The sequence below is a fragment of the Opisthocomus hoazin genome, chromosome 3 (genome assembly GCF_030867145.1).
Source record: "Opisthocomus hoazin isolate bOpiHoa1 chromosome 3, bOpiHoa1.hap1, whole genome shotgun sequence".
NCBI lineage: Eukaryota > Metazoa > Chordata > Aves > Opisthocomiformes > Opisthocomidae > Opisthocomus > Opisthocomus hoazin.
Window position 1 is genome coordinate 30,051,940 of NC_134416.1, and position 16,336 is coordinate 30,068,275.

At 40.6% G+C, this 16,336-nt stretch overlaps 1 protein-coding gene across 1 annotated transcript; it reads left to right on the forward strand.

Moving 5' to 3' along the window:
- The first annotated feature begins 3,129 nt into the window (after positions 1 to 3,129).
- C3H8orf88 (chromosome 3 C8orf88 homolog) lies at positions 3,130 to 15,608 on the forward strand. The gene is made up of 5 exons (XM_075415238.1): positions 3,130 to 3,208; positions 4,037 to 4,107; positions 6,345 to 6,429; positions 10,991 to 11,097; positions 15,539 to 15,608. Exons 1-5 carry the CDS (start codon positions 3,130 to 3,132, stop codon positions 15,575 to 15,577), a joined length of 381 nt encoding a protein of 126 aa, XP_075271353.1. The 3' UTR covers positions 15,578 to 15,608.
- The last annotated feature ends 728 nt before the right edge of the window (positions 15,609 to 16,336 follow it).

Below are 16,336 nucleotides of genomic sequence, written 5' to 3' on the forward strand. Positions count from 1 at the left end.
ACTTACATAAACGAAAAGCCAGTGGCCCTTCCCTAGTCCCTCATATCTGTCTAACTGGTTGGTGCCATTGGGCAGGTTGTCAAGGGCTGTTCTCCACAAACCACACCAGGCAGCTTCCTCAGGCCTGTGGGTTTTCTTTTTCTTTGTGGATGAACCTAGTTGTGGAGGCCTCACAGCTGTGTTCAAAAGTCACTTACTTTGCTCCTGATTTCCACTGCAAGGCCCTGATGAAACACAACTACACCTTGCAGGACAGAGTTCTAAAGAAAAACAGACTTGATTTGTAAAAGAGTGTGGAAATCTCATTAACTACCAACCAAGGTGGGGAGAAAGAGTATGTGGAAAAGTGCTTTCTGTTCAGCCAGGAAATCAGCCAGACGCAAGCCGACTTCTGAACCGCACTTTTCACGGGCCCTGTAGCTACTGAGATCAGAAGCCACCGTCGAGTGCTGCAGTGCTAAGCGCCCCGGCCTCGCCGCCGCCCCCTCACGCCGACCCCCGGCCTCTCCCTCGCAGCGGAGGACTCGCATCCTTTTACCCCGCACCCCCTCCGCCGGCAGCGGGGAGAGGCCGCACCAGCCCCCGCTAACGGCCGTCGCCAGCCCGCGACAGGCAAGCGGCCCCGCCTGGCACGCGGCTGCGTGCGAAGGCCCCGCCCGCCGCGGAGGGAGCGCGGCCCCGCCGGCGCCTTTCAGCAGTGCTGGGCAGGCGGTGCGGCCCGCGGCGGGGGAACCGGCCCTGCGAGGCTGTTAGAGGCGGGCCGCGGCAGCACTGGGCCCAGAGCGGGGCGGGAGGGGACGGCGAGCGGCGAGGGGACGGGCCGAGCTGGGCCGGGCAGCGCCTTGCGAAGTACCGGGCGGGGGGTGGCGGCTCTTGTCCGGCTGGCGGAGAGGGACGCTGGGTTGTGGCGGGTGTGTGGGAGCTCTGAGGGAAGCCGTGCTGGGCCTCTGTGGGCAAGGGGAGATGGTCGGTCCCTCGTTACTGCTGGGCTCACGGGAGCGTTCACAAAGGTTGTGTTAATTCTCTTTAACGCGTTCAGGAAAGAGTCCTCCAGAGAACGTTTCTGATGGGCCCTTGTAAGGTTTCTGCTGGGAATGTCCCAACTTGTTAATATCCTCAAAAAACCAGAGGTCATACAGAAATCCTCTGGTGCTCAGAGGGCTTGCTTCCTGGTGGGCAGCTCACTAGGTGGAGTAACTCCTGAGCAGCAGTGTGGCCCTTGTAGGGAGGCAGAGGACATGGGGTGCGAGACATGACCCCACAGCACCAGGGCCTCTCCTGGGAGCAGTTTGTTTCTCAGCTATTACCTATTACAACTAATCTTCCTCTATATCTGTTGATATTAGTTGGCTAGAATGCTATTAATCTGGAAGGTTGGGCTGGATAACTTGAGATCTTTTCTAGCCTCTTCTTTCAACTTAAAGGAGGAAATTGAGCTATTAAAAACACTCTACTTGATTTCACCCCTGCCCAAACTCTCCTCTTCCTCTCATACTCCCTTCTGTTTTGCTTTCTTTGGGAGTATGTGGTTTCTTAGAACATCCTCCTCATGGAAACTGGGGGTGCGTGGGTGTGCAAATTGCGTTGTTGTTCTGTCACCGTAAGTCATCTTGTTTTCATCAGCAGGAGAACGTGTTAAAAAATACAGGTGTGCTACTTTGTGGAAGCTAGCCAGTGTCTTAAACAGTTTTTCCTTTTTTTAAGAAGTGTATGCAGATCATTTACAATCAGGGTATGGAGGAAAACTTGTTTTTTATAACCTCCCAATGCAGTGATCGTTACTGCATTACTTTATGTGGAAATTTAGTATGTAGTATAAATATGGGTTAAACAAGCATTCCTAATCTGGATAAAATTAAATATATCATCTATGCCAGCAGTCTCAGTTCATTCACCTGCAGAAATTTTCATTGTTGCCTTTGACTACAGCTTTCAAGTCTTTCTTTTTTTAAATTGAAAAAAATGGAAAACCAGGGAATCAAACTAGAACTTCTTTCCTAGCTTTAGCTCAACTGTTCTGATTTGGACAGTAACCATTTAACAGTTGGTTTCTAGACCTAAATGGGTTCAGACTGGCTAAGTTAAAAAACTGTTAGTTGAATATAGTAGAAGTTCGTTGTTCAAAAGATTATGACACAGTAATTTATTTTACTTTTTCCACCCCCTACAATGCAAAGACCAATTAAAGTGGGGAGTGGTACTGCAGTATATTTTAAATAGCCTAACTTCTTTTTTTCCTGTTTCATACTGGAATTGGGTAATAATCTCAGTAGTTTTAACTCTTGAAGTCATGATAGTTTTCTTTGACTCTTTCTTTGTTACAACAATTCTTCCATTGTTTTGTGGAGTCTTTTAGAACAGGATTTCAGTAACATTATTATTGTGTTGATTGTTGTTTCTGCTATTCTTTTTCTCTAAAACAAGCTGAAGTTCCTTCAGATCGTGAAATCTCTCAGTTGACAAAGGAGGCGGGGGATAGGAAGGATAAGAATTAAGATGTAGATATTACAAATCGAGATATTACAACTTCTGTTTTACATATAGTGGGAGATTTGTCAATCCGGCATTACCTTAGCAGTTTTTGTGCTTCTACAGCAGCTAAACTGAGCAGGAAGATGCAAAACTATCAATTCAACTGAAGTAGATATTAAAAACCATTTATGCAAGTTTATATAGAGAGAGATAGGAATAAGGAACTCCTGTGCAGCCAGCAGACTGTAAAGGATACACTGATGTTAATTAATTAAACCCCCATTGAATTAAATTAACTGTTAGAAAATACATTCTTTTCCATTATGTGTCCCCATCTCCTTTCTCCAAGCGTACAGACATACCTACAGGAAAAAAATCTTTTTGAGTAGAAGCTAGGGCAGCTCGATTGGAAGGAGAAATGAGAGATATGTCTGATTATGTCTTTATGCAAGTTTTGTTTGGCATATTCTGTCATCTGAGAAAACTTGTGTTAGGCCTTACTTCTTTTTCCTGCCCAGATACTAAAGAATAGTATATCCTCTTGTCAAATGCAACTAACGAGTGGTAGATAGACTGCTTTTGGCACTTAACATCTGTATGTGAAACTGAATGCTCTATATTGATTTCTGCTGCTTTTTTAAAGCGTGATGCTTCAAAATGTTAAAGGAAACTAAAAAGTTTATTGGTAAATCCCTTCAGCCAGCCCGACCTGTGCATCATCTGTCTTCTAAGCAAGGTGAGTAGCATGGCTAAGATACAGTTCACTTTGCCAAAGCTTCAGTTGCTTTGAAGGAAATAACAAGGACATGTAAGGTGACTTAGATTTTTTTTTTTAGATTAATTTGGTCAAAATACAGTGATGTATAAATACCTTGTGTTGATCTTACTAGATCATTTCTGTGATAAAACCTGAGTTTACATTAGGTTTATGCAGAACTGTTCTTGGTGTCGTTCTTCTAGCTTGGCATCTGAAATTATGGCTTCAGAAAGCTGGATCAGGCTTCTCTGTTAAATTTGGATTTCTTGGGTTAGTTGACTCCTGCTGTTGAAAACATAAAATACACAGTTTAAAAAATAGATTATTGTTTCGGTTTTATTGCAGGTACAATATTCTGCACCTTACTGTTTTTATCTAGCTTTCATTCAAGTTTAAAACAAACAAAAAAAAGGCTAAGAAAAAAATCATGCAGTATTTATGTCAGGTGTGTGTATTTTGTTGTTTTTTTTTTTTAAATCTCTGTATGCCTTCTATATATTGCAGTATTGCAGCTATTATTACTGTTAAGTTAAACATTTTTGTTGGCCAGAAAAACAGTGACAGCAGTGATGATGTGGACAGAAGCTAAGTGACATGATAAATTTGTACTTTGTTTAAAATTCATGGAAGAAATGGAAGAATGGTCCCATAGTGATTTAGAGCTTTTAAGTTGTGAATAAGTGACTGTGTAATCTCTTTGCAGTTGGATTTCAGTAATGTTCTTGTGGCAAGTACCACAAAATAAAAATGTGGAGTCTGTTTAAAATATTTTTTCTTAATGTTTTCTCTTATCTTCCCTGGCATCAGCTGTTGCATTAGACCTTAAAAGTGAATTACCTAGCAACACTGAAGCATGTTTGCAGAGTAAGGTTGACTGTGTGAGTATTAAATAAACAGTACATGACAAAGTTGATGGGATGTTTTCTGGAGTGCTGTAAAGTGGAGGTCAGCTCATCCTTTATGTTACCAAAAGAAAAGTAAACTATATTTCCAACTAGGAGTGTTCTTGAATCTGTATGTTATAAACCAGCAGTGTCAGAAGTGTTAAGAAGTATGAGTTTCAGGAATGCCGTTCCCTGATGTTTGCATGCACTAGTAGTTGAAGAATACATCATATGGGTTACTTACTGAAGAGTCTTCTGAAAGTCTGGCATTTCTTTAGTCTTCATTGAATTTGTCAGTGTTAGGATCAACTCCGAGGATAAAGAACAATGAATTACAGAACTAAAACTACTATCTCAGGATCTTAGAGTCTGCAACTTCTAGTCTTCAGTCTTAGAGGAAGTGGAGAATATCTACTGCTAATAATGAGCACAATGATAGTGCTTGTGTGTAAGATGTTAGCCTTGATTCTAGGGAATTTTCACCAAACCGTGTTCAGAGTGAAAGTGGCTCAATACTCACTGTGCCCTAATTGAATAATTTAGAGCAAAGAATAATTTTTATTCCTTCATGGTATGGAAACAGTTTTCAAAGGGTCTGGAGAGCATTGAGTCCACTACCTCAGACCTGTGTGAGGTAGAGAGAGAGGCTTGAAAAGTCTGCCATCAGCCAGTGTCAGTTTTAATTTACTACTTCTTCACTACCATTTAAAAGTGATGTTGAGCTTCAGGAGTACGTGCCCTGCTCTAGGGATATTCTTTATAGATGTATTCCATTCTTTACAGATGGATTTCAGATAGGAACACGTATAAGAGTATTGTTGCAAGTGGTGATACTCAAATGTTAAGTTTTGGGCCAAAAACCATGTGTAATACAACTCTTGATATTATAAAGCAGTTGGCAGGAGAGTGTGATGGGAGATGGTGCAGGAACAAGTGTAAAGCTATTGTGGTCGCGTTGTCTGGCATATTGCTTTAAATTATGCTTTATCATCCATGTCTTCTTCTTATGGATTTGAGAATGTGTTAAATCCTTGTTTGTACTTGGAAAGAACCTTTGAATAGCTAAGACTTGTGAAGACTAGCTGAACATCACAAAGCAGTTAGAATTGGGAGTATGGCTCTCTGATGACTTGATTCTCTGAAATTCCTATATTTTTCAGGTTTTTTTTTTCTCCAGAAGTTTTAGTCAAATCAGGAAAAGATAACTAAATTTAAACCACAGAAAATGGAAGTGAGAGCAGGGTAGATAACTTGAAGAAATATTTTGCCATTTCACAATTTGTAGTCTTAGTGCACCATGAAAGCTGTTGGTGCAGTTACAGTACAAAATGTTAACTGCTGTCTCTGTCCAAAAAGTAGTATGTCTTCTGCTTTTGACAAATGCTTCCCAAAATGTTCAGTTCTTCCTGCTCCCTTTCTGCCCCCACCACATCTGTCTTGGAATGAGATTAAAATTCCTCAGCCACACCTGTGTAGCCTTTTGCAAGCTAAGACAAACTGTTGAGGGTAAACTTGTTTCCTGAACAAGTTCCAAAACACTCGAAGGTTTTGGCAGCTGGAAGGAACTCGGCATTATACTATAGATGTTGGGTCTTTATGCTTATGGAACCTTTTGCTAAGTGAGAAGATCCAAGTTTTGGTTTTTTTTTTTTTGGTCTTAGGGAACATCCTTCCTGATTTTATTATTGCCCAGTGTAGCAGCTTCTGGCTGTGTTCTGGGTGAGATAAGAAAAAGAGGAGATAATTGTGTTCTTTTCTAGAAACTAGCAATAGCACTGTGAAATTCTGTCTAAAATATTGCTGTCTCAAATGTGCTTACCTGTATTGCTTTGTAGGTTGTTGAACTGTTCCTTTATTTTATGTAATCAAGAATGACAAACATTCTGCCGGTTCAAATTAGAGTTCTCAGGCATTTTACATTACCAGTATTCCTGCTTACAGTTCTTGGCAGTTATTTTGCAGTACCTTCATCTTTCAAGTTAGATGTCCATTAGCTGTTATAAGTAGCTGCACTTCTGACTACAGTTTAATTTGTGCTAGACTGTTTCTTTGCAGACTGTTCTTCTACTTTAAAGCAAAATTGATTACTGAAACTGTGCTACAACTGTTATTTTTAACTAAGGAACCTGGAAACATACATCCTTGTTTTAATATGTTTAAAGGAAACAAGCTTCATACTTAATTTTGGGAAGTATATTAAAAAATGTTTAACGCTTTCCTCCTTTTTTTAGTTATCTGAAATGACTGAAGTGAAGATCTTAAATCAAACTATGATGCCCTGTCAACAAAACCAGCATGAATCAGAAGCAAAAAAAGGTAAAATATTGCATGGAGATCTGTGTCAGAATTGTGTTTTCTGAATGGAAGATAATTGAGCTTCAAAGACATGTGGGCTGCCTGTATTTTTTTCTGATTAGCCAGTGCCTTGAGAGTTTGGCTTCCTTCTATACCACAATTTGAGAGCAATATGAAACCTTTCTATTTTTCACATAACACTCTAGAGAAAGTGTAAAACTTGGCCCTAACTGAGGTAGGAAGCCTCCACTAGTAGACTTGCTTGCATGTATAGTTACATCTTTTTTTTTTTTTTTTTTTTTTTTTTAAACCAACCAGCAGAAAAAAAACCCTGAGCATAAAAAAATTTCTTCACACAAAATCCTGTTTTTGTGTAAATTGCTTCTGTATGTAGACGTACAGGTTTGAGTTACATCCTTTAGCCTGATGCAGGGGTCAGTTATCTTTAAGACTATTGCATGCAGTTAATTTAAGAATTCAGTAGTTCACAGAATCACAGAATAGTAGGGGTTGGAAGGGACCTCTGTGGGTCATCTAGTCCAACCCCCCTGCCGAAGCAGGGTCACCTACAGCAGGCTGCACAGGATCTTGTCCGGGTGGGTCTTGAATATCTCCAGAGAAGGAGACTCCACAACCTCCCTGGGCAGCCTGTTCCAGTGCTCCGTCACCCTCAGAGGGAAGAAGTTCTTCCTCATGTTCAGACGGAACTTCCTGTGCTTCAGTTTGTGCCCATTGCCCCTTTTCCTGTCACTGGGCACCACTGAAAAGAGCTTGGCCCCATCCTCCTGACACCCACCCTTCAGATATTTGTAGGCATTTATAAGGTCCCCTCGCAGCCTTCTCTTCTTCAGGCTGAACAAGCCCAGTTCCCTCAACCTCTCCTCGTAGTGGAGATGCTCCAGTCCCCTCACCATCCTTGTAGCCCTCCGCTGGACTCTCTCCAGTAGCTCTTCATCCTTCTTGAACTGGGAAGCCCAGAACTGGACACAGTACTCCAGATGAGGCCTCACCAGGGCAGTGTAGAGGGGAAGGAGAACCTCCCTCGTCCTGCTGGCCACACTCTTCTTGATGCACCCCAGGATCCCATTGGCTTTCTTGGCAGCCAGGGCACACTGCTGGCTCATGGTTAACCTGTCGTCCACCAGGACACCCAGGTCCCTCTCCGCAGAGCTGCTCTCCAGCTTCCTTTTAGTTTGGCTTCCTTTTCCTGCTCTTACTACAGTGCTTCTGAAATACTAATTTTCTCATGGTTAGAAATCATTTAATTTCTTTCATAATTAGTCCTGGACAGTTTGTCCTTGTGTAAACACTGTCCTTAAGGTTTGCTCCTTATGCTTTTCTTTCTGTACTGCCTGTCACTCAGTACTCATAAAGCGTAATAGTGTTTTTGTCATGGTTTGGTAGTTTAAGCAAACCAAACATTTACTCTTTTTTTCATTAAGGGATAATGTCAGATTCCAAATGTGTTCTCCTCTGCACCGCTTCCTGCCTATTTCTTCATTCTTAAACATATCACGGGAACTGTGACAGTAATCCATGTTAGGTCATCAGTTCATTGACATAATTTTTTCTAATAATGTCTTCCTGTAATAAGACATCTTAGATCTCCAATCCTTAAGTAATCTCTGGAGACTTGATTTGTTCTGTTGCTCTTAGTACTCAAGAATTGAAAAAAATTCTGTGAAGTTTTATTGAGCCTTTCCTATTTTTACTCAGTCTGAGGTTACCATCACCCGGGTTCTTGAGCAGTAATTCTACAGTGTCGTGTGTTACAGACTTGAAAGTAAGTCTTCCATGTATTCCCTTTCAGGTTCATTTCTTTTATTCTTCATCTTGGTAAACATAATACTGTTCTGTTCTTTGGGTATAGTTTGGTGTCAGACTCATGAAGTTCTGACTGTCTGGTTGTGGCTTTCTGATCCTTTCTCATTGATACTGCATGTGATGCGTAGGGACTATTGCATTCTACATATCTTAAATGGCTTCTCATGAGATCCTAGTCTTTGTATAAGCCATCACTTTGGATCTTTTTAGTGGGTAGTTGCTCTGTGATGCCTTTGTGAGTCTACTCCACATTTGTCCATAATGTCAAACTTTTTCCAACACTTGTTTTCAGAGGGCTTTTCTTTGTTTGTTTATTGTTGTAATCCTTTCCTTCAGAGTAACATAACTTTAGAGGTCCTATTGTTAAGCTACTGGCTACAAAGAAGTCTTCCCACCTGCTTCCATTGCACCATGAAATTTCCATTGGAACTCCATTTTAGTCTCCAGTTGTACCTGTATTTATTTCTAGATAATATTTTCCATTTTATAGCTGTTCAGTGGTAGTATGCCTTTAATTATCTCTCTCTACAGTTCTTCAGTGCTTTTTACTGCTGTCTCAGTCACTTCCTTGCATTCTCTTAGAATCATAGAATTATAGAATGGTTTGATTTGGAAAGGACATTTAAGATCATCTAGCCCAACACCCTGCAATGAGCAGGGACATCTTCAACTAGATTAGGGTGCTCAGAGCCCCATCCGACCTGACCTTGACTATTTCCACGGATGGGGCAGCTGCCACCTCTCTGGGCAACCTGTTCCAGCATTTCACCACCATCATTGTAAAAAATTCCTTCCTTATACCCAGTCTGAATCTACCCTTTTTCAGTTTAAATCCATTACGCTTTGTCCTATCGCCACAGGCCGTACAAGAAAACCTGTTACCATCTTTCTTGTTAGGCCCCCTTTAGGTACTGGAAGGCTGCTCTGAGGTCTCCCTGCAGCCTTCTCTTCTCCAGGCTGAACAGCCCCAGCTCTCTCAGCCTTTCCTTACAGGAGAGGTGCTCCATCTGTCTGATCGTTTTTGTGACCTGCCTCTGGCCCTGCTCCAACAGGTCGAGATCTTTCCTGTGCTGAGGGCTTCAGAGCTGGATGCAGGACTCCAGCTGGACTCTCACCAGAGCGGAGCAGAGGGCTGGAATTGCCTCTCTTGACCTGCTGCCCATGCTGCTTTTGATGCAGTCCAGGATGTGGTTGGCCTTCTGGGCTGCGAGCGCACATTGGTGGCTCATGTCCAGCTTTTTGTTCACCAGTAGCCCCAAGTCCTTCTCGTCAGGGCTGCTCTCGATCCCTTCATCCCCCAGCCTGTTTTGATACCAGGGGTTGCCCCAGCCCATGTGCAGAACCCTGCGCTTGGCCTTGTTGAACGTCGTGACGTTCACACGGGCCCACTTCTTGAGCTTGTCCAAGTCCGTTTGGATGGCATCGTGTCCCTGAGGCGTCTTGAATGCACCACTCAACATGGTGTCATCTGCAGACTTGCTGAGGGTGCACGCGATCCCGCTGTCTGTGTTACTGGTGAGGATATTAAACAGCACTGGTCCCAATACGGACCCCTGAGGGACACCACTTGTCACCGATCTCCATCTAGACATCGCGCTATTGACCACTACCCTCTGGCTGCAGCCATCCCGCTAATTCCTCATGCACCGAACAATCACCCATCAAATCAATATCTCTCCAAATCAGAGAGAAGGATGTTGTCAGGTCTGTGTCAAAGCCTTACAGAAGTCCTCTTCTTTATACGTTTTTAAACAATGGAAAAAAACCCCAAGCCATAAGTTTTCAAGTATGCTCATGTTCTTTAAGCTATTCTTTTTAAAATTATTCTCATGCACTCACATAGGTTCAGCAGTTAGTACAATCACTTGTGGTCAAAGGTAGGAAAAAATCCTGTTCATAGTTGACTTTGTGGCCTCTCTTATTCACAAAACAAGTGAAAACTGTAGTCAATATCAAGTGACTGTAACAGTCCTACAGGAGGCCTCTAATTCCTAAGGGAACAAAGTTTGTCACCAAGGACGAGAGATAAGGTTTGTCTCTTCTTTACTGAATTCCTTCCCTCTTGTTTAAGAATATCAGCTTAAAATACAGATGTGGGTAGACATGTTATAGCTCAGGCTATGCTAGAGTAGAGAAAGTGGTACAAACTCGAATGTTAGAATGCACATTCTAAGCAAAGCCCTTGACTCTCATTGATGCAGTATAAAATGCTCAAAACTATTTAATTGGTATTAATCAATTTGCCAGTTTACATGCAGCAGATCTCATAATTACTTTTACCTGTTGAAAGACATCAACTTAATAGCTCCGAGAAAAGAGATGCTCAGTTTTGGTTATCTGTCCAACAGGAACGTGCCACTTTGGTATGTATTATAAAAAGATTTTCTTGTAGGATTTCAAGACCAGTTTTTGATGCTTCTGTTAATTAGAACAGGATATGGGGAGTCTGTCTGTAGTGTAAGGTTGTATTGACCTTTTTGTCTTCTTTTGTATTAAAACAACAAACCCCTATTAGCTTGGAATAGTCCTCAGTATTTACTAAGTCAATTTGATAGAGGTAAAGTGAAATGCTCTGTAATTTACTACAGATTGTCCTGATGCAAGGTCAGACTTAAATTACTGCTGGTTTTAATGTTGATTTTTATATTCCAAATGCAGCATGTCCATCCTTCTGAAAGAAACCAAATCAGTTCTCTGAATTCCCAACCTTAATGCCTTAAAGAATGATGTTGAACTTAGTAATTTTATATATTCACAGAAAGGATCAAATACAGCAGAGATTTCCTTCTGAAACTTTCAAGTGTTTCTGTGTCTCAAAAGAAGCCAGAGTTTCTTCCTGATCATCCAGTTGTGCTTGAAAAGCCAGTAAGTGCTTTTTTCGTATTAAGTGAAGTTATAAAAACAGTCATTTGATAAGCCCGCCAAATTGATAAAAGCTCCAAAAGACAGATTGTGCAGTTGAGCTCTGTTACTTTTGTACATAACTTCCCCAGCTGGTATTTAGCATCTTAGTGTGACAAGTACCATACAAAGGAAAAGGGTTTTTTTCTTTGTTTTCTGGAAAAAGATTCGGTATGTTTCCAAATTTAAAGTCGGTATGAAATCATATCAAAGGTTTCTACTATGAAATCACAGTACATAGGTTTGGAATTCTGTGTGAATTCCATGTCTGTCTTTTTGAAATAGAAGAGAACAATCTTGATAAATTTCTGGCTTGATGAAAGTCTGGTTCCAGTGTTTAGCTGGTCCATGCATCAGCATTCACTGCAAAACTATTAATGAGCTTAAGGCAATTTGTGTTGTTACTATCTCTGGTCTGTGTTGCTGGGGAGAAAGGAATAGAAATGAATGATGAATGTGAATGATATCCAGGAGTGTGACCTTAATGTTTGAGATTAAATAATCCTCAAGCACTTCGTATGCTAAGAGAAAAAAAAATCTAATGCTTCGCGTTCCATACACCAAGTGTGGGAAAACATTCTTGGGTATAAACATTAAAATATCAAACAAGGCTACATAGTAGGCTGCTTTTGAGGCCATCAGGGTGTAGTTGTTCTAGAAATAGCATTCCTGTCCTGTAGAAGTATGTCCAGATGGCTACTGTGTTGGCCACAATTGGAGACAGTTTTAAACTTTTTGGATTTCTGTGCTTTTGAAAAACAAAGTTAAACTAATATATGACAGTAATCAGCCTTCCCTGATCTGACTTTTTATATCTTACTGTTACAGTTGTCCTCAAGATGAAAGATTTAGTTTTTTGAAAACCTGCCTGCAGATAGGGAAGTTACAACTCCTGAAATTCCTAACTTCCCCCCCCCCCCCCCCCCCCATCCCTGGAGTTTCTAAGGGTGACAAGTTTTGTTGATATATCCACTTTTCACCATGGATGTAGGTAAAGGAGGACACTGCCCAGAATGAAATCAGTGGACAAATGAACTCTGAAATTGCTCATGACATGGCTAAATGGCAAATAATTTGGGTAGAGGGAAAGAAGGGTAGTAAAAGCTGGTGTAAACCAAGATGGGTTGCATGTGTTTTAAGAGATTGGTTTGGGGCTAGAGGATCTATGTCTGTAGGATGATGTCATAAGTGTATCCAGTTATATATAGTCTTGTCTTTAGAAATAAGAGTATTTCACTGACTGCGAGGACTGCTATTAAAGTCTTTTCTGTGCTTTATGTAAGCCCCCACCTGCGTATGCTAGTTTATCACACAGATAAAAAAGCAGTGAGTTTGCTAATTCTATTCATCTGCAAAAGGGGATGGGTAAATTACAAAGTGTTATTAGTCAGGATGTTGTATAAGAGTAGCATAAAGTGTTTCCCTTAGCTACTACTATTGATGTCTTAAGCACGAAGTATGGATGGTTGAGTAGGAAGCTAAAGAAAAAAAATCCTGTTAATGAAAGAAAGCAACGGCTGATGAATTTGCTGTGTGAGCTTGGAGACAGTGTTGAAAAGGGTATTGCAAGTATACTGATCTCATTAGTATATAAAGATGATATTATTAGCTTGCCAGTCATACTTCAGAAGTTAGTTCCACATTATAGGTATGAAACTTGGTCAGAGACAGTCCGTATTTTTTTTCTTCTGAATTGACTAGAATAAATGTTTTGGCTTTAATATAGGATAAAATTAGCCACTCGTATTCTAGTATGGAATTCTAGTGTAGACATTGTTTTTTTAGTAATTTGGGAGTTTGGGGGTGTATTAATGTGAATTAAACAGAGACGTTCTTTGGATGTGGACTGTCTTGAGATGTATTTTGTATGCCAGCATGGATATACCAGCTTGCTTTTCACTAGGTGGTTTCATGATTGGCAAGTAAGAGGAAAAAATTACCGTTGTTTCCAAGACCTTTGTAAGATCTCGGTTAAAGTATTTTGAGCTTTGTTAGAAATCCCATTGCCATATACTGAAATAAAAATGTTATGTGTGGGGCATATGTACCGTACCTGGCTAGTCACTTTCTATGAAAAGATCGAAGCACTTGGAGATGTTAAGTTTTTCTGTATGGTAATCCAAATATAAGAATCTGTGAATAGAATAGAAGCTGAATCTTACCCAGGAATGCTTTAGATTTGCCTCGACCTGTCATCTAATGGATCTTACCTTCAGGTCTCACTATTAGTGTGAAAAGATACATGTTGAATTTCAGGAATGAGGAGTGATAAACACACTTCAAAATCAGAAGAAAAAAAACCCACTAACTACAGAAATTTCATGAGACTAAGTCCTGCATTATTTCCTCTTCTGAGTTAGCTGCATCTCTTGGAAAACATTACTAGTGAGAGTTTCATGAAATACAGGACTGATTAGTCAACGTGGAAATAGAGGTCTCTGTTCGGAGTGCAGGGCTCATTGGTGTATAGCTCTTCTTAAAACAGTGATGCTGAATAAACAGTTTTTCTGTCTGGGAGAGGGTTTATCTCAAAAGAGAATAGTCTGAGCCCAATACCCTGTAAAATGATTGAGCCTGTTACGGGTTTTTCTTAACGCTTTTTATAATATGTAGATTGGAGGAAAAATGATCCATGACTCTTGACCATGTAATCTGAGAAGGCACTTGGAATCAAAGAAAAAGTGAAGATAAATTCATAACTAATTTATCCATAAAAGGCAGTGATTTCTGGTGCAATACGGTGACATCAGTCTGTCATGTTAAATTGCCTGCTTTGTGTGACACCTTGCTTATTGAGACTGGATATCGGAGTTTGAGCATTCCACAATGAAGTAGAGAACGAGTTGATTAATAGCAGGAAGCCTATAGGACAAATACAAACAGCTTTAGTTTTGATGCAAACAGTGTTTTCCACATGCTGTTTCTTTCTAATCTGTTTAGTGATGAGACGGAATTATAATCTACAGCCTTGTTTTGGGTTTGGGGCTTCTTCTGCTTGTTTGTTTTTTTCTTTCCTGAGCATGTTTTCAGTAGCTTTTAATAAATTTCCCAGAATCATATAGTTTGGAAGGGACCTCTTGAGATCACCTAGTCCAACACCTCTGCTCGAGCGGAGTCAGCTAGAGCAGATTACCCAGGATTGTGTCCGGTCAGGTTTTGAGTATCTCCACAGGCAGAGACTTCACCACCTCTCTGTGGAGAGATTGCATAGTCTGCTGCAGTGCTTGGTCACCCTCACAGTGGAGAAAAGATTGGTTTGGGGAGGCTGTGAAAGCTGTGTCTCTTTGATCAGATCTTATCAGATGTTCCAATTAGTTAAAAATTAAAAATAAATCAAAAATCATCCTCGTAGCCTTTGTGATTTCTGGAATGGTGGGAGGCTTACAGTCTAAATTTAAGGACATCCTGTAGCAGAGCTGACATGATAGTGAGAAATTACCTGAATGTTGTTGTTCCCAGGATATCTAAGATAAGTTCTGAGGTCGATATCTGTGCAGTTTTGCTGGTGGCGTCCTGATAACAAGTAATCTAAAGACAGTACTCTTTTGGTAGAGCAGCACCAGAAATGATAGTAGAATGTTTGTATCCAGATGATACCATTATTCAGGATTTGTTTTCAGTGGAGTGTGTAAAACCACTTAATTTACTGAACAGTAAGCGGTGTTCAGGTATTCTATTATCCATCCTCTTTTCTCTGCACTGTTTTCTTCATGCAGCAGATTCTCTAGCTACATGGGAAAGTTCCAGTGTGTTGACTGATCCCATGTCACCCATTTTTCTGCATAGAAACGAGAGGGATTGGTGAGATGGATTTGTAAATTAAATGAATGGTGCTTAAAAGGGGGAGAAGGAGGCCTCCAAATAAATTTATGATGACAGGCAATCCTACAACATGTCACTGAGCTTGTATTTAGGAGCAGGTCGTTGTCAGCAGTTGGCACTGAATTGAGTATTCAGGCATTTCTTATCCATCTTAAGACTTCCCTAGTTCAGAATTTTTGAAGTCACTGCTGGAGTATATGCCCATCTGTGAGTGAAAGCCATATGTTCAGATGGAGACAGCTGCCTAGAGTGACTTGTACAAGGGAGATGCTGTTGTTACAGCTAGTGGGCTGTGGGTTGCATTTGTCCTGAAAGACACTGGAGTTTTTTGAGATGTAGAGGTCAGGCTTAACTATACTCAGCATTTGAACTCAACTGATGTTACTGTGTTGACATAATCTGCCAGAAAGATTTCAGATTAAATCTCTACTATTAATGAAAGTAGAATTGCTTGCCTTAATGAAGAAAATACCAAATTGTTAAATGTACATGGAGTAGAAAAGGGTTATTAGCAGACCCATGAAAACTTCATTTAAATGACCTCTTATAACTGAAGTAATTTGAGGGTTTGTTTGTCTTACAGGAAAAGAGCAACTCTTTTATTGACATATGCAAGAAGTGACAGGTTTTTTGGAAGATGAGAAATCCATCAATGAAGGAGCTACATATGATGTAGATCTTTATGATTTTTGAAGGTACTTGGGTGCCTACAGATGAAAGTAGGACCCTGTGAAACTTAAGGAAATGCCTGTTGCTTCCTGTAATTCCCTGAATGCTTTAAAAGTCAAACCTTTAATTTGTAATGCCTGAGATGGTAATACAAGTACAATGAAAATAAATAATTTTACATTTTACTGTGACAGAGTTTTGTCTTTGAATTGTCTGTGTTATGTGGCCATATAGTTTGTCTGACCATAAATTCTAAACCAATACTTGACTGGGGCTTTTTGGTTGCTCACACCTCCCGTCCTTAGCAGCAATAATGGAACAACAAATACTGTCTGTGTCAAATCTCAGAAGTCTTAGGGTATGTACTCCTGTGGCTTAGTATTTTTTTTCCTCCCCCCCTCCCCCCTTCTTTTCTTTCTTCAGCTGAAATCTCCATCTTGACACAAGAGATTCCTTAATATTTTGTGGATACTTACCTTCTTTCATGGTACGAAGTCTCTTGGTACTAACAGTTTCACTAAAACGAGAAATCTTCACTCATCATGGATCAGAACAAGAGAGCTGTCTACATGTGGCATTCCTTAAAGTTCTTTGTAAATAATTACCCAGTGCTTCTGACTTCGAAAAGTGGTAGTAATGGGCCAAATTGAGGAGCAAGACAGATCTTAATGGCGTGTCTCATATGGGTAAATGGGTATACCAATACATAGTT

Coding starts and splice junctions, on each gene's coding strand:
- C3H8orf88 (XM_075415238.1), top strand. CDS start 3,130: ATGTTAAAGGAAACTAAAAAGTTTATTGGTAAATCCCTTCAGCCAGCC. Junction 4,108..6,344: donor TGCAGAGTAAGGTTGACTGT/GTGAGTATTAAA, acceptor TCCTTTTTTTAG/TTATCTGAAATGACTGAAGT. Junction 11,098..15,538: donor CAGTTGTGCTTGAAAAGCCA/GTAAGTGCTTTT, acceptor TTTGTCTTACAG/GAAAAGAGCAACTCTTTTAT.